The sequence below is a fragment of the Medicago sativa genome, chromosome 8, assembly GCF_051527215.1.
Source record: "Medicago sativa cultivar Bolivia chromosome 8, Bolivia_mono, whole genome shotgun sequence".
In the NCBI taxonomy this organism is placed as follows: Eukaryota; Viridiplantae; Streptophyta; class Magnoliopsida; order Fabales; family Fabaceae; genus Medicago; species Medicago sativa.
Window position 1 is genome coordinate 11,091,245 of NC_140756.1, and position 24,755 is coordinate 11,115,999.

General features: G+C 36.2%; 3 protein-coding genes and 1 long non-coding RNA gene across 5 annotated transcripts; 2 read left to right on the forward strand and 2 right to left on the reverse strand.

Annotated features, from left to right (window-relative positions):
* The first annotated feature begins 1,776 nt into the window (after positions 1 to 1,776).
* On the forward strand, positions 1,777 to 9,282 carry LOC146896906 (elongation factor 1-alpha-like). 2 transcript variants are annotated; one of them, XM_085739253.1, is made up of 3 exons: positions 1,777 to 2,040; positions 2,637 to 3,126; positions 3,215 to 4,417. In XM_085739253.1, the coding sequence occupies exons 2-3, from the start codon at positions 2,668 to 2,670 to the stop codon at positions 4,118 to 4,120; spliced, it is 1,365 nt and encodes a 454-aa protein (XP_085595379.1). In that variant the 5' UTR covers positions 1,777 to 2,040; positions 2,637 to 2,667; the 3' UTR covers positions 4,121 to 4,417. The 2 variants fall into 2 exon arrangements, with proteins under 2 accessions (XP_085595379.1, XP_085595378.1); XM_085739252.1 differs by lacking the exons at positions 2,637 to 3,126; positions 3,215 to 4,417 and adding exons at positions 7,538 to 8,026; positions 8,097 to 9,282 and having other exon boundaries at positions 1,954 to 2,040.
* Positions 5,239 to 6,210, reverse strand: LOC146896907 (uncharacterized). The gene is made up of 3 exons (XR_015024153.1): positions 6,134 to 6,210; positions 5,643 to 5,701; positions 5,239 to 5,448 (listed from the first exon to the last, which is right to left on the reverse strand). It is a non-coding gene; the product is annotated as an uncharacterized LOC146896907 (long non-coding RNA).
* A 6,917-nt stretch (positions 9,283 to 16,199) lies between the features above and the next one.
* Positions 16,200 to 18,841, forward strand: LOC146896908 (G-type lectin S-receptor-like serine/threonine-protein kinase LECRK3). Its single transcript, XM_085739251.1, has one exon. It carries the CDS (start codon positions 16,256 to 16,258, stop codon positions 18,662 to 18,664), a length of 2,409 nt encoding a protein of 802 aa, XP_085595377.1. The 5' UTR covers positions 16,200 to 16,255; the 3' UTR covers positions 18,665 to 18,841.
* A 4,179-nt stretch (positions 18,842 to 23,020) lies between these two features.
* Positions 23,021 to 23,562, reverse strand: LOC146896909 (uncharacterized). Its single transcript, XM_085736357.1, has 2 exons — positions 23,383 to 23,562; positions 23,021 to 23,224 (listed from the first exon to the last, which is right to left on the reverse strand). Exons 1-2 carry the CDS (start codon positions 23,560 to 23,562, stop codon positions 23,021 to 23,023), a joined length of 384 nt encoding a protein of 127 aa, XP_085592483.1.
* Positions 23,563 to 24,755: the final 1,193 nt, after the last annotated feature.

Genomic DNA, 24,755 nt, shown 5'->3' on the forward strand with positions numbered 1-24,755 from the left:
CTAGTAGTATAATATTTCTCAAGCACGCCTTGTGTAAAAGCATCTAGTTGTGGTTTCTCAAGCACTCCTTGGCTTTAAAAAAAAAAAAAAAAATCTCTCAAGCACATTTCTAATTTGGAAAAAGTTACTCTTAAAAGAAGTAACGCTCTGTGGTACTCACTGTTAAGGAATGATGAGAATGAGACAGTGTTGACTTCGTTGGCATTCACTTTGCTAATCACAAAGTTTTTAAAAGTTAGTAATTTTTTTAAGCATGATTGGTTCTAAAAGAAAAATTTAAATGATTTTTAAAGTATTGGATATCCTTTTCTTAACTTTTTTTAAAGAGAAACTCTACTATTCTTTTAGGAGGTGATTTGGATTGAGATTTCAAAAAATTTTAAACGACCCTTTAATCATAAAAAAAGTCTTGTGGTATTCAATCACGACTTTTATAAAATATAAATAAATCTTGTGGTATTCAATTAAGACAATCAAGATTTTTTTTTCAAATACAACGAAATTTGTTGGTATTCAATTAAGATTTCTTAAAACTTATTAAATGTCCGGTATTCAAAAATTTAAGATTTTGATGGATTCTTTTATGGAATGGATTTTATGAGACTTTTTAGTTAAAAATGTGAACACAATACTCATTCAACAATCTCACCAAAATTACTGAGATTTCGTGAGACTCTCAATTTTTTTTTCGTGTTGTCCAACTAAGTTCCATTTTCTCATTAGTTTTCCTGTGCATAGAATAAGGTTGTTTGTTACTTTGTTTTGGGTGTACGGTAGAGGCTTCTATAATTTCGTTTTCGTAGGATTTTAACTACTTGTTCCTTTTATTATTGAGAAATTTTTACGTGAACTCTTACCTAATACATCATTTTTTTTTTGAAGAATCTAAATTAGTCCACCTAAATTGACACCAGAGAGAATCGAACCCGAGAACTCAAGAAGGAGCACACTCCCAGATCCCAAGCCAATACCACTAGGCCAACCCATATGGGTTCCTAATACATCATTTTTACACTCAACCAATTAAAATCTAACACCTCATTAAAATAATAAAAAGAATTAATATCAAATTTTTTTCTCATTATTTTTAATATTTCTCCCTCTTTTTTCCACTTTCTTTAACCGACAAGAACCACCCACCACCATTTATGTTTCTATTTCCTTAATTAAAATCACACTTTTTTTAAACTTAATGACGTGTGTCATTTTTTTATTGTTTGGATGTAAGAATGATGTGTTGGGGTAAGAGTTCATGCAAGAATATCTCTCTATTACTTCGCTTCTATAATTTCATTCTCTTAAGATTTTTACTACTTCAAACTATTTTTTTTTTGTCTACGACAACTCTATGTATATAACCATTTTTAATATGTAATACCTGGCTTTAAAATCTGTTAAAAGTTAGAAATGAATATAGTAGTGTGTATAATACACAGTGTTGGAAAAAAAATCCTATAAGCATTAGGAAAAACACAATTAGTATCTTGATATAAATCCGTTGAAATCTTGATAGTCTCTTGAAATCTTATAAAATCTTACAATATAAATCCATTGAAATCCAAATTACAAATCTTGAGAATCTCTCAAAATCTTAAAAGTCATTGAAATCTTGCATAGTCTTTTAAAATTCACTAGACTTTTTCATGCAAAAATTGTCTTTTAAAATCCTAATTTAAATTGTTTAAAGTCAATTTTGATTCAAAAACACTCATTTAAATTGTTTTTTTGTTCCTTTTAGTGTAATAAATGATTTTTCCGTACTTTTAGTCTTCTTTCATGTTACCAATTTCTCCTCCCAAAAAAAAATTCAACCCTGGTTCCCAATTTCATGTCCTTTTTAATAAAACAAATGTTTTCTGTTTGTTATTAAAATATTTTGTTTAAAGTTTTTAATTTCTGATTAACATGGGAATGAAAACTCAGCATGAAATTAGCTTAGTCATGCAAGTCACGTAATCAAATCAAACTCGTCATCGTTTTTTTTTTTACGTTCTTTCTCTTCCCTGCGGCTAGGGTTTCAGCACAGCTTCTTCCTCTAAGGTAAATGTCTCCTATTTCGTTTATAATTCATGTATTCTCATCACCGATTCGTAGGTTTCGCACAATTTAGTGTACGTATGATCGTTGGATATTGTCTTCGTTTGTTTTCTGCTTTTTATTTTTCGATTATTATGATAATAATGCTCGGTTTTATGTGTCTGATTAATTTTTACTCTGAAACCTGATAGTGTGATAGTCGTTTATGTTTTTCAATCACTAATTCTTATTGTTATCAACCTATTTTCTTTTGAGCCATCGATAATCATTTATGTTTTTGCACATACTAAAAAAGCAGAATGTTGTTGACTCATTGTACACGTTCATTTTTTTTTTTTTTATTATTATTATAAATATAACATCCATATATAATATACCATATCATATATATACACTTGTGATAATGATAAATGGATATGTTATGCCTGCTGGATCTGCTGAAACACTCGATTTCGTTCCCGATTTATGCTCTATTGTTGTCATTCATTATGCAAGAATGTTTTGTTGTTGCTTGTATTTTATCTATTTTATTTTATTGTTGTATACCGAGATTTATTTATTTTGCTTATGTCTTGTTATTTTCTGTGTTGAATTGGCAGATCTTTTTTTGGATTTCAAGTTTAAGGACTAATGGATAAGAAAAAGGCTCGTATTAACATTGTGGTTATTGGTCATGCCAACTCCGGGAAGTCAACCACTACTGCTCATTTGCTCTACAAGCTCGGAGGCATCGAAAAGGATGTCATTGAGAGACTTGAGAGAGTAGCTGTTGAGGTTAACATGCCTTCATTCAAGTATGCTTGGGTGCTCGACAAACTGAAGGCTGAGCGTGAAAGAGGTGCCACAATTGACATTTCTCTGTCCAAGTTTGAGACAAATAAGTACAACTGCACTGTCATTGATGCCCCCGGACACAGGGAATACATTAAGAACATGATCACTGGAGCGTCCCTAGCTGACTGTGCTGTTCTCATCATTGATTCCACTACTACTGGTGGTTTTAAAGCCGGTATGATTGGTCAGACCTTTGAACATGCTCTTCTTGCCTTCAATCTTGGTGCGAATCAAATGATCTGCTGCTGCAACAAGGTATTTGTATTTTTAGCCCGTTTAAGATTGCATTGGATTATTTTTATAATTCATTTATATAAGTGCTAATTATCATCTATGTTGACAGATGGATGCTACTACACCCAAATACTCCATGAATAGGTATGAAGAAATATCGGGGCAAGTTTTATCCTATTTGATCAAGGTTGGGTATAAGCCATATGAAATTCCATTTATTCCCATCTCTAGTTTTGATGGAGATAACTTGATTGAGCGCTCCACTAATTTTGACTGGTACAAGGGTCCCACCCTTCTTGAAGCTATTGACATAATGAAAGAGCCTGCGAGGCCATCAAATTTGCCTCTCCGACTATCAATTCAGGATTTCTACAATATTGGAGGAATCAGAGATGTGCCTGTGGGACGTGTCGAGACTGGTTGCTTGCGCCCTGGAATGTCTGTGACTTTTGCCCCAACTGGGCTGCAAGCTGAAGTAAAATCTGTGGAGATGTACCCTGGAACTAGGCTGCAAGCTGAAGCGAACTCTTCGCAGATGCACCGTGAACCTCTCGATGTGGCCTATCCTGGTGACATTGTGAGATTTAATGTCAATGTTTCTGCTACGGATCTCAAGAAAGGTTATGTTGCCTCAAACCCCGAGGATGACCCAACCAAGGAGGTCTCTCACTTTACATCTCATGTTATCATCACAAATCACCCTTGCCAGATTGAAGAAGGCTATACACCTATTCTTCACTGCCACACCTCCCACATTCCTGTCAAATTTGCTGAGTTTATTTACAAGGTTGACAATCGTTCTCGTGAGCTAATTGAGAAACGCCCACCATTCTTGAAGAATGGTGACGCTTGTCTTATTAAGATGATTCCCACCGAGCCTATGGTGGTAGAGCCTTTCTCTCTATATCCTCCACTCAGCCGCTTTGTTGTCCAAGACTTGCATCAAATTGTGGCTGTTGGTGTTGTCATCAATGTGACGTGGGAGATTACCAAGTCAGCATTGAAGAAGAATTGAATTGCGCAGGGATGATCTATCTAGGGAAGTCCATTGTCGCTATTACAATAAATGGTCTTTCATCTGTAGTATGTCTATTTCTCGTATAGTATACTTGTTTGGCAGGTTTAGCGTGAAATCTGCAACGTCATCTTGCAGCTTGCTTCTAGATTGATGGTGGCAGGGCCGTTTCTTTTTCATTTTGTTTTTATGCTATGTGAATACTGTGTCTAGTAGTGTGAATATTTGGATTTTGTAAGCAGCAAGTTTTACCTGCCTATTTCCTTTTGAATATCATCAACTCTATTTGTGTGTTTATTCCTTGGTGTGATGTTTTAAGTCTTTGCCTGGTCATGTCTCTGATTTGTTCCAGGAGCATTTTTTTAGTGTCACTTGCATAATGTTACGATTATTTGTTATTCTTGTCTAAAATTTACATCTGCTACGTAGGAACCCCCAAATTTACAGCAGTAATTTCTGCAAAATGCCGATGTTACATATATTAGCATACGTGTTTCGAATAATACAGACTGGACATGACATTGAACAAGGGGGAGGTACGATTTCAAGTTATAAAGGTCTGATGGTATCATGTTATTAATATTGTGATATATGTTTTTCATTTTTTTTTCCAGGACTAAATTTAGTTTCACAACTTTTATGAGGACTACAATAAAGCTTGACTTATAATTTAGTTTCACAAAAGTTTAACATATGCGGTTATAGAACTCAGTTCAGTAAACGTTTACCTCATTACATTGTTTAAGGGAATAACATTATATTCATTTCATTCAAGTTTAAGCAAGAGTTCAATCTAGGGGTCTTCATATTCCATCTTCGTACGAAGGAACAATAAACAACTACTAATCAACTCCAACTTTCACATGTTTTCCTTTGCACGAGTCTACAACTAGTTGGTCATTTAACTCAAAAAATAAATCTATGTGTAACCTAAGTCACTAGCCCACCAAAATGCTATACTTCTTGTAGAGTCTCACAAGCAACAATCTATACTACTACTTAATGGCAAAAACAATCAAACGACTTCAAATCAGTAACTCCAACATTTTGCAACAAAGTAACTTGGCATCTCAGCGTGAATGTATTCAAAAGTTTAATAATACAATGCTAGAGTAAGCTTCTGCAATAGTCCTGACAAACCCAATAATTAGCACACGATGTATACAAGCAGTGATGCTTGTATGAACACAATGATAAGTCATAATGCTTCAAAAGTGCATCATCAAGGTGTGCCTAACTACGTGTCTCAAAAAATTTACATATCCCCAACTAGATTCAATCTCTGAGATCCATTTACAATTTACACTGGAAACTTGGTTTCTCCAGACCTGTAAATTTAATGATAGTCATCAATTTCATGATTCGAACAGACAAATCGTGAGCATACAGAAACTAAAAATATGTACAAAGACACGATATGATTTTCAATGCCTTTCACAGCAAAGTGAACAACATATATTATTCAATAAATGCAAGCAATGCAAATCCATAACCATAGTGCCTGAAGTTTGCAATCACTTACCTTGCTTTCTGAAACTTCTTCACCAGATCAAGCATAGCATATATAATCATTTTCTTCACCTTTTAGTAAAGAAGCTGCAATCAGAAAGAAAGAGAAGCAATACACGAAAAACCAATAACAATCTATTGATATCACAGTATGACACAGTAGCATAGGTTCTGACATAGGTTGGGAATAATTTTTTAAAATTCAACAAAATACAAGGACTAGAGTGATTTGGTTATCCCCTTGCAGTTTAGAATCAAAATGATAAAAAGAAAGTTCGAATCAAGAAAATGTGAATATGTTTGAAGCAGTTCAACCTAGTGTTTTGATCTGAACAAACGCAGCATAACACAGTGGTATCATAAGATGTAACTGAAAGCTATCATATAGGAGATGCAATATAAACGTAGTTGAAAGAAGTGAATAACAAAATAGGAGATGCAATATCTTAATATTGTACAAGTGTATAAATGCAGAATCAAATCAACAAAAGTAGCATGGCATACCTCCAATTTGTCCTCTGCAGACCTGTGATTTACTGGAAGTTTATGAAATTCCTCCAATTTGTTAGTGTCAAATATTTATCCATAGTTTCTATATATATCAATGACAAATATTTGTCCCGTATTTTTAGGTAACAATTAATAATATTTGTCCCGTGTTTTTTATGTATCAATTGCTAATATCTGTTTTGTTTTTTTTTTCTTCATATATTTGTCGGTTATAAATATTTGTCCCGTGTTTATTTTTTAATTTATTAGTGATGAATATGTGTCCCATGTTTTTTATACACAAAAATATGTGTTGTACATTTTTTCTTTATCACTGATAAATACGTATCCCATGATTTTTTTTTGTATTTATTAATTTTTTTTGAGCAAATTTGTATTTATTAATTAAAAATATATGTCTTGTGTTTTTTTATATACCAGTGACAAATATTTATCTTGTGCTTTTATGCTTTTATATATTGTTCATTAATAAATATTCGTTGCGTATTTGAAATAAAATATTAAAAATTTATTATTGTTGAAATTGAAAAGGAACGTTTATGAGCTAATATGAATACCATGTCCCTGTGATAGGGACTTTACATATGCGGGGGTCGTAGTTCGAACCTCTAATTTCCTAAAATTTTGACTATTGGACTACTTGACTTAAAACAATACCATGTTTATAACTTAGTAATATTAAACCATTAAAATTTCCATATTTGTTCGGTTTTTAATTACCATCAGTTATGAACATTGATGGGAGAAATTTGGCCAATCAGTTATGTGCCAATGTGATTTTAAAATCGCTATTAATTAGTAAACATTTTTAAGAAATTGATATGTAATTTTTAAAGGCAATTAAAACAATTTGGTAAAATTATTGCATTAAAATTAACAAATTATGAATGAATGCCATGTATGTATATGTATAGGAGATTCATGTATTCTCATCACCGATTCGTAGGTTTCGCACAATTTAGCGTACGTATGATAGTTGGATATTGTCTTTGTTTGTTTTCTGCTTTTTAATTTTCGATTATTATGATAATAATGCTTAGTTTTATGTGTCTGATTAATTTTTACTCTGAATCCTGATAGTGTGATAGTCGTTTATGTTTTCAATCACTACTTCTTATTTGTTATCAACGTTAATCGTTTATGTTTTTGCACATAATAAAAAAAGCAGAATGTTGTTGACTCATTGTACATGTTTTTTATTTTTATTAGTTTTATTATAAATATACCATATCATATATATACACATGTGATAATGATAAATGGATATGTTGTGCCTGCTGGATCTGCTGAAACACTCGATTTCGTGCCCGATTTCTGCTCTATTGTTGTCATTCATTATGCAAGAATGTTTTGTTGTTGCTTGTATTTTATTATTTTATTTCTGTGTTGAATTGGCAGATCTTTTTGTGATTTCAAGTTTAAGGACTAATGGATAAGGAAAAGAAGGTTCGTATTAACATTGTGGTTATTGGTCATGCCAACTCCGGGAAATCAACCACTACTGCTCATTTGCTCTACAAGCTTGGAGGCATTGGAAAGGATGTCATTGAGAGAATTGAGAAAATAGCTGTTGAGGCTAACATGCCTTCATTCAAGTATGCTTGGCTGCTTGACAAACTGAAGGCTGAGCGTGAAAGAGGTGCCACAATTGACATTTCTATGTCCAAGTTTGAGACAAAGAAGTACATCTGCACTGTCATTGATGCCCCCGGACATAGGGAATACATTAAGAACATGATCACTGGAACGTCCCTAGCTGACTGTGCTGTTCTCGTCATTGATTCCACTACTGATGGTTTTGAAGCCGGTATGAATGGTCAGACCTGTGAACATGCTCTTCTTGCCTACACTCTTGGTGTGAATCAAATGATCTGCTGCTTCAACAAGGTATTCATATTTGATTATTTTTATAATTCATTTATATAAGTTAAGTACTAATTAAATTCTATGCTAACAGATGGATGCCACTACACCCAAATACTCCATGGATAGGTATTTCGAAATACGGAATCAAGTTTTACCCTTGTTGAGCAAGGTTGGCTATAACACAGATGACATTCCATCTGTTCCCATCTCTAGTTTTGATGGAGATAACTTGATTGAGCGCTCCACTAATTTTGACTGGTACGAGGGTCCCACCCTTCTTGAAGCTATTGAAATGATGAAACAGCCTACCAAGCCATCTAATTTGCCTATCCGACTACCAATTATGGATTTCTACAAGATTGGAGGAATCGGAGTTGTGCCTGTGGGACGTGTCGAGACTGGTTCCTTGTGCCCTGGAATGTCTGTGACTTTTACCCCAACTGGGCTGCAAACTGAAGTCAAATCTGTGGAGATCTACCCTAGAATATTGGCGACTAGGCTGCAAGCTGAAGCTAACTCTTCGGAGATGCACCGTGAAACTCTCGATGTGTCCTATCCTGGTGACATTGTGGGATTTAATGTCGATGTTTCTGCTACGGATCTCAAGCAAGGTTATGTTGCCTCAAACACCAACGAAGACCCAGCCAAGGAGGCCGCCCACTTTATATCTCATGTTATCATCACAAATCACCCTGGCCAGATTGGAGAAGGCTTTACACCTATTCTTCACTGCCACACCTCCCACATTGCTGTCATATTTGATGAGCTTATTTACAAGGTTAACAATTATTCTACTAAGATAATTGAGAAGAATCCCCCATTCTTGAAGGATGGTGATGCTTGTCTTATTAATATGATTCCCACCAAGCCTATGGTGGTAGAGCCTATCTCTATATATCCTCCATTCGGCCGTTTTGCTGTCCTAGACTGGCATGGAACTGTGGCTGTTGGTGTTGTCGTATCTGTGATGAAGAAGATTACCGAGTCAGGATTGAAGAAGAATTGAATTGTGTAGGGATTATCTATCTAGGGAAGTCTATCGTCACTATTGCAATAAATGGTCTTTCAGGTTGAGCGTGAAATCTGCAACGTCGTCTTGCAGCTTTTGTTCTCATAACTGACTTCTAGATCGACGGTGGCAGGGCCATTTCTTTTTCATTTTGTTTTTATGCTATGTGATTATTGTTTCTAGTAGTGTGAATAGTTGGATTTTGTAAGCAGCAAGTTTCGAGACCTGCCTATTTCCTTTTGAATATCATCAACTCTATTTGTGTTTATTCCTAGGTGTTATGTTTCAAGTCTTTGCTTGGTCATGTCTCTGATTGTTCCAGGCAATATAGTTTGCCGTGAATGCCAGAAGCTTTTTTTAGTATCCCTTGCATAATGTTATGATTATTTGTTATTCTTGTCTAAAATTTACATCTCCTACCTAGGAACCCCCAAATTTACAGCAGTAATTTCTGCAAAATGCCGATGTTACATATATTAGCATACGTGTTTCGAATAATACAGACTGGACAGGACATTGAACAAGGGGGAGGTACCATTTCAAGTTATAAAGGTCTGGTGGTATCATGTTATTAATATTGTGATATATGTGTAAAAAAGCAAAAATAAAATTTGTTTAAACCATTTCATAAGTTGTTTTTCATTTTTTTTTTCCAGGACTAAATTTAGTTTCACAATTTTTATGAGGACTAAAATAAAGCTTGACTTATAATTTTATAACTTTAACTATACTTTTTTGGTAGGAGAACCATATCTGTTGCCATCGTTTGATTTGGAAAGTCACCACTTTCTATCCATGCGATACCTGTCTTAAACATTACTACTCACAAATGCCAAAATTTCATCTGAAATTTTACCTTCAACGGTTATACCAGAACAACCAGCAACACCAGATATGTATTATTTTGTTCCTGTAAACGTAATTGAAAGAAGTGAATGACAAAATAGGAGATGCAATATATTAATATTGTACAAGTGTATAAATGCAGAATCAAATCAACAAAAGTAGCATGGCATACCTCCAATTTGTCCTCTGCAGACCTATGATTTGCTGGAAGTTTACGGAATTCCTCTGTCAAACGAAAGCACTCACCAACATTTTCAGGAGAGACAAAATCAAGTGCAACCTTGGTGCATGACTGCAAAACGGGGATGCATATCATTGACATTTTATGATCTCCATACAACATTGATTTCACAGATTGGCCCCATTCAAGAAAATTTTATGTTTGTTCTAAATTTAATATTGGTTGGTTTGCGTATGATTCAGAATTTAGCAGTACCTAAAAATTCAGAATTTTCTAAAGAAGAAAACAAATCAGAAAATGCAACATGCTCAACTTAGTGGATATTCTCATCTTTTGACTAAACATGACATAATAGTTTAGAGGCAAGCTTCTGAATTAGCAGGTATTCTTACCATTGCACTTGCTCCAACTTATCATAACTTTGATTGCATTCATTTTTGTTGGTGGTATTCTAGAGGGGATTGGTCTGCTAAGTTATGCAGAAAATAAGAATAGGAGGAATGATAATTTGGGACTGAATAATGCTTGTTTTATTCTTTGTTTTCTTTGTTGGTTATTGCTGCTTTTTCTTACATATCAGACCATGGAGAACTCTCATTTATAGTGAGTGATAGAGCTCTCTAGAAAGCATTAATTACATGAACTTACATTAGCCTAGGCACATGCTTCTACAATACTCTAGGTACATTTTTTTTTCAATACAAGCATTTATGATATAGCACATTAGTCAACATTCAGCCACATAATGTGCTGTTCTTAACAAGCATTTATGATATAGCACATTAGTCAACATTCTCCCCCTTAATGTGTTGTTCTTGAACTCCAAGAGCTTCTCTTAGTTTCTGGATTTTTTCTCTAGGAAGAGCTTTTGTGAAAATATCAGCAACTTGATCATTTGTCTTGCAAAAACTCAGTTGCACCTCCTCATCTTCAATTGCTTCACGAATGAAATGATGTTTGATGGCTATGTGCTTTGTTCTTCCATGAAAGACAGGATTCTTAGCCATAGCAATGGCTGATTTATTATCACAATGGATAGTCACAGCTTCTTATTTCTCACCAAAGTCTTCAAATATTCTTTTCAACCATATTGCTTGTTGAGTAGCTAAGCCAGCTGAAATATATTCAGCTTCAGCAGAAGATTGAGCAACAGTTTGTTGTTTCTTTGAGCACCACGAAACTGCTCATGAACCTAATGAGAAAACATATCCAGAGGTGCTTTTCATGTCATCCATGCAGCCTGCCCAGTCACTGTCGCAAAAGCCAATTAACTTACTTTCAACCTTGCTGTCATATTTGATTCCATAGTCCAAAGTACCTTGAATATATCTCAGCACCCTTTTTGCTGCACCTAGATGGATATGGCTTGGATCATTCATGAACCGAGAGAGTAAACTTGCAGCAAACATGATATCAGGTCTTGTATTAGTGAGATAAAATAGATTACCAACCAGGCTTCTATAGTTACTGGCATCAACCTTCTTTCCTCCATCTTCTTTCCTCAATTTTTCATTCACAACTAAAGGTGTATCAGTTGGATTGCAGCCAAGCATTCCAAATTTCTTCAATATTTTCTCAGCACATTTCTTTTGACAAATGAAGACTCCATCATCCTCTTGGTAAATTTCAATTCCAAGAAAATGATGTAGTATGCCCAGATCATTCATCTCATATCTCATCATCATTTCTTTTCTAAAATCTTGTCGTTTGACATACAAAGTAAGCTCATTCTTGCTCTTCTCAAAACCTTTCTCTATGAAGTAATTGTCAATATTGCTATACCATGCTCTTGGTGCTTGTTTTAGCCCATAAAGAGCTTTCTTCAATTTATAAACCATTTCTTCTTGGCCTTCAATTTCAAAGCCTTGAGGTTGCTGCACATATACTTCTTCTTTTAGCTCCCCATTTAAGAATGCCGACTTCACATCTAGCTGATACAACTTCCATCCTTTTTGGGCTGCAAGTGAGATTAATGCTCTAATGGTGTCGAGACGCGCCACAGGAGCAAATGTCTCTTCATAGTCAACATCGGGCTGTTGTGCATAGCCCTTTGCAACAAGTCTCGCTTTGTTCTTCTGGACAGAACCGTCTGGATTATGCTTCACCTTGTAGACCCATTTCACACCAATAGCTTCTTTGTCATTTGGCTTCTCCACTAGCTCCTAAGTCTTGTTTTTTTTCAATCGCATTTATTTCTTCTTGCATTGCCTTCCTCCACATATCTTCTTTAAACGCTTCTTCAAAACTTTCTGGTTCAATTGCACAATAATTGCACCTAACATAAACATCATCCAAACTCCTTATTTTTATTGGAGTTGAGCTTGGAGATGATGAGCTAGAGCTTGGTGAAGATGGTGTGCTAGATGGAGAGTTTGGTGTAGATGGAACATTTTCCTCACCTTCGGAAGAAGTTGGATTTTTCTCTAAAATTACAGCCGGAACTTCTTTTCCCTCAACATTCTCATTTTTCCAATTCCAAACAGCATTTTCATCAAATACAACATCTCGGCTGACAATCACCTTCTTGCTCTTCAAGTTGTAAAGTTTGTAGCCCTTTGACATAGAGCTATAACCAATAAAAATGCATCTCTCACTTGATTCTTCAAGCTTTGTTCTCTTTACTTTGGGAACTTGAGCATAGCAAACACACCCAAAAACTTTAAGGTGCTTTACTGAAGGCTTTCTTCCACTCCATGCTTCAAATGGTGTCATGTTCCACACAGCTCTTGTTGGGCATCTATTCAACAGGTACACAGCTGTATTTACAGCTTCAGGCCAAAATTCTTTAGGTATCCCTTTCTCGAACAACATGGACTTGGCCATCTCCATTACAGTTTGATTCTTTCTTTCGGATACACCATTCTGTTGAGGTGTATAGCCAACAGTCAGTTGTCTCTCTACACCTTCTTCTTCACAAAATTTGTCAAATTCATTTGAGGTGTATTCTTTTCCTCTATCACTTCTCAAAACTTTAATGGACTTGCCACTTTGTTTCTCAATAAAGGCTTTAAGTTAACTCTCACACCATATAAGTGTTAGGGATGGTAAACAATTAGAGGACCCCATTGTAAAAGTTAAGAACAATGAAGGAGAGGTAGGGAGTGATTAGCCTCAAAGTGAGAAAGTCATAGGAGCGAATGAAAAGCCATTTGTTTCACCATCTCATGAGCATAAAATTCCTTTAACACAAGTGTTTTCTAAATCCAAGTTAGATGAGCAGTTTAGAAATCTTATTGAAATACTTTCAAACAAATTGCCACCTAAACTTAAGGATTCAGAGAGCCTTTCCATACCTTGTGTCATAGGATCTAAAACATTTGAGAAAGCCATGTGTGATTTGGGAGAGAATGTCAGTTTGTTGCCATTGTCCCTTTCTGAGAGATTGGGTATAGGATAGCTAAACCACTTTCTAACCGTCAAGCTAATGACTCTAAAAGAGCGCTTCATGGGAGGCAACCCATGCATTTATTTGCTTTATTTTGTTTGTTTTTCGTTGTTTTAAGTGTTTTGCAGGTAATTGTCTGAGTTTGATTCAAGAAAAGTGAAAATTTTTGAAGCCCCCATGACCAGAAGGTTGGCACGGCCCGTGTCAATATCTGGCACAGCCGTGCCACATCTCTAGGTTAGTATAACCTCAAAAAATTTCTTCGTCTTCCCTCATTCTCACACACAAACATCTCTCTACCTTCAAACTTCTCTCTAAAACCTCCATAACCAACAACCTTCAAACCTTCACATCTCCATCAATTCTTCACCAAATCAACCAATTCTAAACCCTTCCATCAAAAACAACTTTCATCCACCCAAACCCATAATTCACCAAACCCTTACCTCTCTAAACCTAACCCTAAAAACCACAAATTCTTAACCAATCTCCACACCTAAACTCATAACCTTACTCAAACATAAACCCCAAACCTAAACCAACCTTTTCCACAAAAAATCTTTCTAGACCCTAACCTTCATCAAAACACAAAGTCCAACCAAGGTCAAGGACAATGGCTTCTAGAAGAAGTGGGAAATTTTCCAGTTGGGGTAGAACCGAGTTAGGAAACACTAGAACTGATGAACTCTTCATGCTTTGGACTATGCTCTATAACCACCCCGTAAATACTTGTTTCTATTTGCTTGATTATCTTGCCGATGTAGGTCATAGGCCTGCCGATAAGGAAGAGATAGTGATGGGGGGAATCATCACATACTTAGCTAGGCAATTTGGAGTGGGTAAAGATGAGGGGATAAAACCAATTGAGGGAAACAATAGGCTTAACATAAACACCCTCATTGCTATGAACTTCATAAAACATCAACCGCCCATGCAATATTCACTCAAGCTCAATGTGCCTATTTTGATACTACTTCCTAACCCATCTCGGACTAACACCGTGGTGGAAGAAAATTTGCTGTATGTTGATGATGTCCAGGTACATGAGAAGCAAAATCTAGATGAGGGAGATGGTGCTAACTTGCACCATGATGTGAGCGAAGGTGCTAACTTGCACCATGAGGGAGAGCACCATGACCAAGAAACCGGTGAGCTAAATGACAATGAAAGATGGCCATGGATGCCAACTGAGATTGAAAGGATGAGCACCAAGCAACAAAGGCAAGGTGTTGAATTATCAGGGCTAAGAAATGATGTCCAAAGGGGCAACCGCATAAATGAAGAAAACAATGAAATGCTCCGAGAGAATGATGCAACACCTTCATCTTCAAGGTCCTCCTTATGGACCTCAATGAACAATTGTGAGCTTTCCTCTTCCTCTCTTCCCTTATCTCTTCTTTCCTTCTTTCTCTTTCTCCTACTCTTTCTTCTACTCCTTCTTCTTCTTCTTCTTCTACTTCTTCTTCTCTTTCCTTTTAATTTTCTTTTCTTTTGAATCATTGAGGACAATGCTTCTCCTAAGTGTGGGGGGAGCCTAATAAAGTGTCTAGAGTCATAGTGTTCCAAACTCCCTTGAACTTTATTCTTTTGTTTTGTTTTTATAGCGAAAGGCATGATTAAGTAGCTTCTTTTTAATGGAAATTGTGGCATAAATTTTTTGCTGTCTTCTTTAAAAATTGACTTGGAGCAATTTTAGGATGGGTGACCTTCCAGAAAGCGTGCGACTTCGAGCACCGGCCTCTTCATAAAATGTCTTTAGTAGCTACCAATTGAGCTACACTTACCTGACCTCTCTAAATTCATGACATTGATCCACCAACAGTGCATCTCTATGTGACACCTACTACTAATTTGAAGTTTTGATTTGTCTCTGAATTTTGTTTGAAAATAACGTTATTTTTACACTCATATTTATTGTTCGATTTACTTTTACATGAATGTATCGAGACACAAACTACTCACATTTTACTCGTATTTATTTGAAATCAAATTTTCAAAATTAATTAATTCAAGATCAATTTTTATCACTACATAATCAAACACGCTAAAACACAAACATGATATTGACACCGGTTTTATAACTTTTATTCTACTTTTTTCCCCTTTACATTATTATGGTTAGAGCAACGTAGAATAATTTTTATTTTCTCTTGAGAGGTAACGTAGAAGAAATTTTGTTTATGATAAATTTGCAAATATTTGGTCTAAGCAATAAGTCAACAATATATAAATAGAGAATAGGGAATTGGTCTAACAATAAAGTCACAAATTGTGATTAAGTGAATTGTTGAATCATTCACATCAATAATTTTCTTTTGTTACAGATTCACAACAATAATAACAATAATGATACATAGACATTCTAATTTTTTCAACATTCATTACAACACTAATATATCATATTTATCACATGAGTATCTTTATTTCTTAATTTCCTTGATATATAAGATATTTAAGGTTCTCGTGAGCTTAACTCAGTTGGTATGGATAATGCATGTAATATATGCAAGATCCGGTTCAAAGCCCGATCATCACAAAAAAAAAAAGTATTTAGATGTGCACCAAACATTTCCAATTCTATTCCCCTTAAAAAAAAAATTTCCAATTCTCAATTTGGCGCTTTCTTAGATTCACCATCAATCAAACTCTTTGAATTTTAGTCATGGGTAGGTTTATCTGGAAAGTTGCACTCACTTTCCTCACCTACATAAATTAATAAATAATAACAAGACATCACATATATAAGTAGTCAATTACTTGCACCATTAACATACATAAACAAACACATTTCTTAAATTTCTAAAACCATCTAACTATCATTTCTCAAAAATGGCTTCTTCCTTTACCCTTTACATAATTTCCATTCTTTTTCTTCAACTTGTGTTAGCCTTTGGAAACGTTTCTCCAAGTTCAAGACTCTCCACCACTAACAACAATAACAATCCATGGCTATCACCTTCTGGTGAATTCGCTTTCGGATTCCGTAATACCACAACAAACTTCTTCATGCTTGCAATATGGTACAACAACATACATGATCAAACCATTGTTTGGAGCGCCAAAGACATGAACAACAGCAACAACCTCGTACTAGCACCAACAGGATCACAGGTTCAGCTAACATCAGGTGGACTCGTTTTGACAAATCCACAAAATGAATCCATTTGGACAGCACAACCAAACGATATTGTTTCCTATGGAACCATGCTTGATAATGGAAACTTTGTTCTTGCAAACAACAAATCGACTATTGTTTGGGAAAGTTTTAAGTTTCCTACTGATACCCTTTTGCCTAATCAATCGCTTGAATTAGGTGCCACCTTAACTTCAAGATTCTCAGAGACCAATTACACAAGTGGGAGGTTCCAACTTTATTTTAATGATGATGATCATAATCTCATGTTAAGTCCACTTGCATGGCCTACTCAATTTCGTTACAATTTTTACTATAGAATTGATGTTAATAACTCTCCATCTTCAAGTTTAGTTTTTGATGAATCAGGAGATATTTATGTGGAAACAAATAATAATGGTACTACTAGAATCAAACCTCAGGGTACAATATGGAAAGACTTAGCTCTTGATCCTAAGTTGTATTATTATAGAGCAACGCTTGATTATTATGGAGTTTTGACACAATATTCTCATCCAAGGGACACTAAAGCAAAACAAGGATGGACTATTATGAGGTATGTTCCTGATAACATCTGCATTGCTATATTCAATGAAATGGGTGGTGGAACTTGTGGCTATAATAGCTATTGTTCCATGGAAAATCAGACACCTACTTGTAAATGTCCTTATGGTTATTCGTTGATAGATCCAAGTAATCAATTTGGTGGGTGTCAAGTCAATTTCACACTAGGTTGTGGAGATGATAATGGTGAAGGGTTGAATGTGAAGCCAGAAGATTTATATGAGTTTACTGTTCTTACAAATGTGAATTGGCCATTATCAGATTATGAACGGTTGCAGCCTTATTCTCAACAGGACTGTCAACAATCTTGTTTGCATGATTGTATGTGTTCTGTTGTTGTCTTCCAAGACCAAAAATGTTGGAAGAAAAGATCACCTCTAGCTAATGGAAGAGAAGAAAGTGGCGGTAATTTAGTACTTATCAAGACAAGAGTTTCTCCTCTTGGTAAAATAGGTACTAGTCCTTCCACTAATTTGAAGAAAGACAACCGAGTTAACCCGACTCTTCGAGGTCTACTAATTGGTTCAGCTGTCTTCAATAGCATACTCTTGGCTGCGGTTGTTTTGGTGACATTGTTGAAGCCGAAAAAGGTTGTCGTAGGCGCAACTCTCTTGGAAACAAATTTATGTTCGTTTAGTTATGACGCGTTAAAAGAAGCTACATGGGGTTTTATTGAAGAACTAGGTAGAGGTTCCTTTGGAATTGTTTTCAAAGGTGAATTGAAAGCAGCATCATCTTGTAATGTTGTTGCTGTTAAGAAATTGGATCGGTTAGCGCAAGATCGCGAGAAGGAATTTAAGACTGAGTTGAGAGCCATTGGTAAAACCTGCCACAAAAACTTGGTCAAGTTGATTGGATATTGTGATGAGGGAATGCATAGAATGTTGGTATATGAGTTCATGAGCAATGGTAGTCTTGCAAATATCTTGTTCGGAGAAACCAAACCCATTTGGAATCAAAGGGTTGGATTTGCTTTGGGGATTGCAAGAGGGTTGGTGTATTTACATGAAGAGTGTGACACTACCATCATTCATTGTGACATAAAGCCTCAAAATATACTCATAGATGAGTACTTCACGGCGAAGATTTCTGACTTCGGATTGGCTAAATTGTTGTTGGTCGATCAAACTAGAACAAAAACAATGATCCGAGGAACGCGAGGATATGTGGCTCCTGAATGGTTCAAGAATGTTCCAGTGACGGCTAAAGTGGATGTTTACAGCTTTGGTGCCATGTTGTTGGAAATTGTTTGCTGCAGAAAAAGTGTGGTGCTGATGGAGTCAGGGGAGGAAGAAAAGGCAATTTTGACAGACTGGGCTTGTGATTGTTATATGGAAGGGAGAATAGATGCTTTGGTGGAGAATGATCAAGAGGCCTTGGATGACATTGACAGGTTAGAAAAGTGGATAAAGATAGCAATTTGGTGCATTCAAGAACATCCTGAAATGAGGCCAACAATGAGGATGGTCATGCAAATGCTAGAAGGTGTGGTTCAAGTCCCTAACCCACCATCGCCTTTTTCCTTCAGTTTGATTCCTTGACTTCCAGCCAAAACTATCGAGCGCGCGAGAAGGTCGATCTCATATTTGTTCTAAATACCAACATCGACACTTTTATGCAATCATACAATGTTTATTATTATTATTATCTGTTATAATTTATTTCTTATTTGTATATTTCCTGCATAATGAAATACAACTTCATATGTTCTTTCTTGATGTCTTCGAGACCATGTAGATTCAACAATCTTTATGTATACTAATCAAAATTGAGTTATTATCAGTAATAAAAAAGTATTCTCCAAACAACCATACCACAATCCTCTCAACCAAATTGCACGAGTAATACAAGATAATCTATGTAATACACCACTAAAGTTTCAATAATTTTGTCAGAGACCTCTCAAATAGTTTAAAGGTGAACAAAATTTAAAGGTGAACAAAATTTATCATTTACAATAAAAAATGAATTTTTTATCAATAAAAATAGCTAATAAATACAATATTTTGTTAAAAAATAGTGAGGTCCACCTTTAGGGTGAGGTGATGGTGCCCCAAGGCTGAAAAAAAAAGATACATACATATATATTTGTTTGTTGAATCAAATTTGTAGAAATGAGTAAAATAACAATTTAGTATCTAAACTATCCCTCTCTCCTTATATATTTTTTTTTTTAAGGAAACTCTCTCCTTATATTTAGCTCCCAAGTTATCAATCTCTCTTTAGTTCATAAATCATCATATAGATATAATAAAGATTATGTAAACTATATAAAATTCATCAATTTAGTATATAAAGTATATAAAAATTTTGTCAATTTATATTCTAACATATTTTTGAAGAATTCAAGTTAAACTAGCTCACTGAAATTGGCACCAAAGATAATCAAATCTGAGATCTTGAGAGAAGCATACTACAAGGTCCCAAGGCAACACCAATAGACCAATCCAAATGAGTTTATTTTCTAACAGTTTTTTTTTGTCAAGTAATCTAGTTGCTAAAAATTCAAGTGAATAAGTGGAGTATCCGTGGCTCGAACCTCAGACTCTGCATATATTTGTGGAATATTTGAAGGAAATGAGATGTGGAATATTTGTCAAATTTTCCAAGTCTGAAAGAATACACACAAAAGAAAATATTATATTAAAAAATGCGTCTAAAATAATTTATTAGATATAAGGTAGTCAAGTACATCAGATAGAGATATATTTGGCTTGGTTAGGAGAATTTTCCATGGAAAAATAGTGTGTGGTGGAAATTTTAGCGTGTAAGGGAGGGCAAAGCTAAGTCATGTTGAGGAAAGGGGGGTGATGCTAAGTTAGTCAATTAACGGGAAGCTAGCCAGTGAAGCTGAGAGCAACATCATAAACAACTTAAGTAGCAATTATGAGTGAGGTGTCCCACAGTACTTGAAAAAGTAAAATGTTGATTAACATATATTCAAGATGATCCATGAACTTAATATCTTAAAATTTTGCCTTTTTAGGTTAAATTGTGGTGTATAACTCATTTGTATAGATTCTTTAAAAAAAACGTCATTTATATAGATGTTCTTAACCTAATATAGACGATCCTTGACTCCCCTCATAACCCCCAACACTAACAAAAATATTTGCTCGTTTGATTCACAAGACCCACCGATAAATCCAAGTATCTAAGTCGTTGGATGAGATAATTTGAGGGTAGAGTATTAATTCTTCGATTAATTTTGTACGAGGTGTAGCTCAATAGTTTGAGTGATCATATGATAGAAATACAATTGAATATACAGTTTCTTTTAGGGGGAGTTTATGGAGGTTAGCAAGCATGCATGAGTTATTACATTTATTTGTGGATGACTGTTGTTGTTTTCACGTCCCAAACTTTCTAATAACGCATGGAAATGACCAAAAAACTCAGCGGTAGTTAACTGCCGCCGGTTTTTTTTAGTTATATCCAGCGGTAGTTAACTACCGCTTGGGTGTTTTTTGTCATTTCCATGTGTTATTAGGAAGCTTTGGATGTTACAACAACAATTTTCTTTGTGGATAATATTAATGTGGGTCTAATTTTGTTTTGAGATTTACTTTTCCCACCCTACTGCCTTCTCGCGCGTCCTGCAAAAATTTCAAAAATACCCCTGGTCCGGATTTTGTTTTCCAAACCAGATTGTTAGTGTTTTCGGAATATAAAATCCGGACAAATACAATATGAATATTTTGTGTCGTTCTTTGATGTCAAGGGTCTCTGTTGACCGTTATATGAACCCCACACAAGCTGAAATGTTATTGCATGGTTCATATGGACGGTCAACAATGACCATGACACTAACGACACCCCTAAAAAACTAAAAACATTTTAAGAAAATTGAAGAAAAGAGGTGAAGTAATTTCCGGAAAATTAAATCCGGACCAGATGTTGTGCGCTTTTTTGTGTCTTTCTTTGATGTCAAGGGTCTCTGTTGACCGTTATATGAACCCCACACAAGCTGAAATGCTATTGCAGGGTTCATAGGAACGGTCAACAATGACCATGACACCACCGACACCCCTAAAAAACTAAAAATATTTGAAGAAATTGAAGAAAAGAGGTGAAGTGAAGAATGGAGGTATTTGTTGAAGATGGATGCCTATTTATAGCCTTAAACAAGTCCTAGGTCATTAATGCAGTCAATGAAAACGTGTTAGTGGTTGTAACCAACCAAACCCAAATTAATGGCTCTCTTTCAAAAGAATCCAATGCTGAAGCGTTCCGGATTTTACATTTCGGAATGTCCTTAGCCCTACAGGAAGTGTCAACCTTTCCCTCGTTCACCATTATCGCATTAATCCGGAAAGTATATTCCGGAAAACAAAGGTGCATTCCGTATTGTATATTCCGGAACACATCAGTGCCATGGCCGGTGGTCTGCCCCACACGTTTTTGACAGTGGTCAAGTCAAAAAAACGTGTTTTACCATGTTTTTTGACTGCATTTATGACTTCCCAACCATTTTTCACCCACCCCTCCCTATAAATACCCTTCCAAACCCCACCATTTCTCACACCATCCCTCTTCTCCTCTTCTTCCTTCTACAACCATGGTTTTCCATCGTTGGCCTTTCATAGATAAGGGCCTCGTTGAAAACTTTCAGGGTTTGTATGAACGGTCAATGAGGATGGAACCGCGCTGCAATGAAGTGCGGTTCAACTGAGGGTCATGTGGGTCAGTGTGGTTCTTAGCTTCGCCTTCCTGGGCGTAAGTCTGAGCACCCTCTTCCCTCCTCCTCCGGTTTTCCTCCAATAGCCAAGCTACTGCTATGTCCTATCACATAACAGTGGTTAGGCTCTTAGGATATTAGAATTGGGCTCTTAGGAGATTAGAAATAGATTTAGGATCTTATGTTATAAGCTTAAAAAGCTTGAAAATTATTGTAATGTATTGTTCATATATTAATAAAATGAGTTGTTTTTATGTTTTTATCTTTTTATTTCTGTTTTATATTTTATTCGCATTTTATTTTACGAATTGTAGAGCTTAAAATTGCAAAAGTTCTGCTAAAATACTGTTCCAGATTTTAAAATCCGGAATCATCTGAAAAATACTAACAATGCGTTCCGGAACACGAAATCCGGACCAGGGGTAAAATTGGAAAAAAAATAGGGCTCGCGAGGAAAGGCATAGGGTGGGAAAAGTAATACTCTTTTGTTTTATGGCCTAAAAAGAAAAATGAGGTAGTTGAAGAGAATATTTTTAAATTTTCTCTATAGAACCCCTCAAAATACGCACAAGTCCTTCAAGTTGTCTAAAATGCCCCTATTTTATAGCATTAGGTCCTAACTCCCGATTAAGCACTGATTTTATCAAGGGTTAAGAACTGATCCAAGATTGGTTGTTAAGATCCGATGCACATGATGCACACAATTGCATAGTACAATTTGGGCCCTATTTTACATTATTAATTTCACGCCATGAATAAAATTCAGAATTCTGCTCTCCCCCCAGCACAAAACACTCGCGCCCTACAGTGTTGTCAAAAATGCCCTGCGTTAGTTAACTAACGCAAGTGTAAAACTATGCGTTAGTTAATTAACGCTGCGTTACTTAAGTAACACATGTGTAAAACACTGCATGAGATAACTCACGCAACCATTAGCACATGTGTGAGTTAACTCACGCCCAGTCTGTGCAGACAACCAGAAGAGGCAGAAACCTCTATTTTCCCTGATTTTTCAATCCTTCTTTTATACATTCATTCAAGCATACATTTTTCATCATTCATTCAATCAAGCATTAAATCATAATTATATTACGAAAAATAACGGAATAAAACAACGGAATAACATAACGAATAATGTCATAAAAAATGCCAAAAAGCGCAAGTGTAATAGGATTACAACCAAATCCAACAAAATGTCAGCAAAAAAAAGCTACACAAGTCATACTGGTCCATCTCGTGGACTCCTACTCCTCCTCCGTGGAGACGGCTTCTGCTCCATCATGCTCCACTCGGACTGGATGCCCTGAATGATGCGAAGAACCTCTGGATTACCAAACACATCAGGATGCCCCATTGCATTGTCCACTCTGGCTCTGATGTTGTTGATGATCTGGTATGGGTCGGGAGGATCTCTGGCCCACTGCTGCTCAACAATAACTCCTTGTAAGGAGGGACAGGACGATGAGGGGCATCAGCTGCGTAGTCAGGAATGGCCGCAGGGGGATTCACAATAGGATGTGATACTCTAATGAACCATCTCATCTACCCCTTAGTATGAGCCCACGACTGGTTATCCGAAACCAGATGACCCCTCTGCTGATGGCTGAGGACATGTAGAGCAAACTTCGTGAAGGCCTGGGCCACGTCATCTGCCGCAAGAACCTCAATGTCTGTAGGAGGCCTGGGAATAGTTTGCATATACCTGTACTGCCTAAGAACATGCTCTGCCAAGTGACAGACCATCTTGTCGCTGTCGACCATGATCCATCCGGAGTACCATCATATATCCTGAAAGGGGGTGATGTGTCATCGTCTCTCGTACGACCTTCATGTGACATGAGAATGGTCCATCGAATCAATGGCAGCTCGGTAGTGTCTCGGATTAGAAAAGCCCCTGGGAGGTTTCCATTGACTGACAAGCGGGGAAACAGTATGGTCGTAATCCTCATCAACAATCCTTGGAATGATGTTCATGAAGTGCGCCAAAGTCCATCCCTGCAAACACAAAGAAACAAATTTATATCAGCACAAGTATTATACAAACAACTATACAGGTACAATCCAATAAGTAAAAAAGAAGAAAAACAAATATTACCATAAGCAAGGTCATGTAACCAGCACAGGAGGCCACATATGAGTCGGAGGTAAGAGATAGATGCTCATATAAGAAAGCAAGTCCCATCCCACACCATCACCAGTTGTCCAACTCGTCCATATCTTGCAGTGCAAGCAGCCAAAGCAGATTAATGTTTTTTCTGTTCTTGTCGGAAAAAATGGCCCAGCCAAGCAAGAGCAACAAAAATGCCTTAATGCAGGCCAGCCTAACTCGAGCTCGCTCGTCTTGCTCCTCATGTGTGTCAATCTCAACCAGCTGATTACACTTATTCAAGAGCTCCTCGTAGCTCCTTTCAGTACACCAAAACTGACGTGAGCAGCACCCTGTTTTGTCAGCTCCTTAGTGGCAGCCTCCGCTGTAAAAAGTAGGTCATCCTGCATCATCTCTAGCCCCTCCTCACGGGTTAACTCTATATTAGGAAGGAGCCTCCCAGTGATGGGGATGCCTAGGAGACACGCCACATCATATAGTGTGATGGTCATCTCCCCAACAGGTAGATGGAAGCTGCTGGTATCCTCATGCCATCTCTCTGTCATCGCACAAATGAACCCGTGAGAGATGTTCTCGTACCCACTAGTCAGGAAGGGAGTAAGACCAGACATATTCACTTCTGACCAAAACCACTCATTTTGGTCGCAAACCTGAGGGATCATCAGGTTTTTAAGGCTCAACTTCTTCCCGTGCAAGATACCTTTCCCCCTATGTTTTTTCCGAAACTGAAATACAAAAACAAAAAACAACAAACAACACCGTTAAATAAATTATAAGTAAAATAAACATTAAATATATTCTAACAAATTTTTTAATTCTAACATTAAATAAGTAAAATAATAATTAG

What these genes read in the sequence shown, in the direction of transcription:
- LOC146896906 (XM_085739252.1), top strand. Translation starts at nt 7,568, where the DNA reads ATGGATAAGGAAAAGAAGGTTCGTATTAACATTGTGGTTATTGGTCAT. An exon ending in TGATCTGCTGCTTCAACAAG is followed by an intron (nt 8,027 to 8,096) that starts GTATTCATATTT and finishes CTATGCTAACAG; the next exon opens with ATGGATGCCACTACACCCAA.
- LOC146896908 (XM_085739251.1), top strand. Translation starts at nt 16,256, where the DNA reads ATGGCTTCTTCCTTTACCCTTTACATAATTTCCATTCTTTTTCTTCAA.
- LOC146896909 (XM_085736357.1), bottom strand. Translation starts at nt 23,562, where the DNA reads ATGGTCGACAGCGACAAGATGGTCTGTCACTTGGCAGAGCATGTTCTT. An exon ending in ATCAGCAGAGGGGTCATCTG is followed by an intron (nt 23,225 to 23,382) that starts GTTTCGGATAAC and finishes ATTGTTGAGCAG; the next exon opens with CAGTGGGCCAGAGATCCTCC.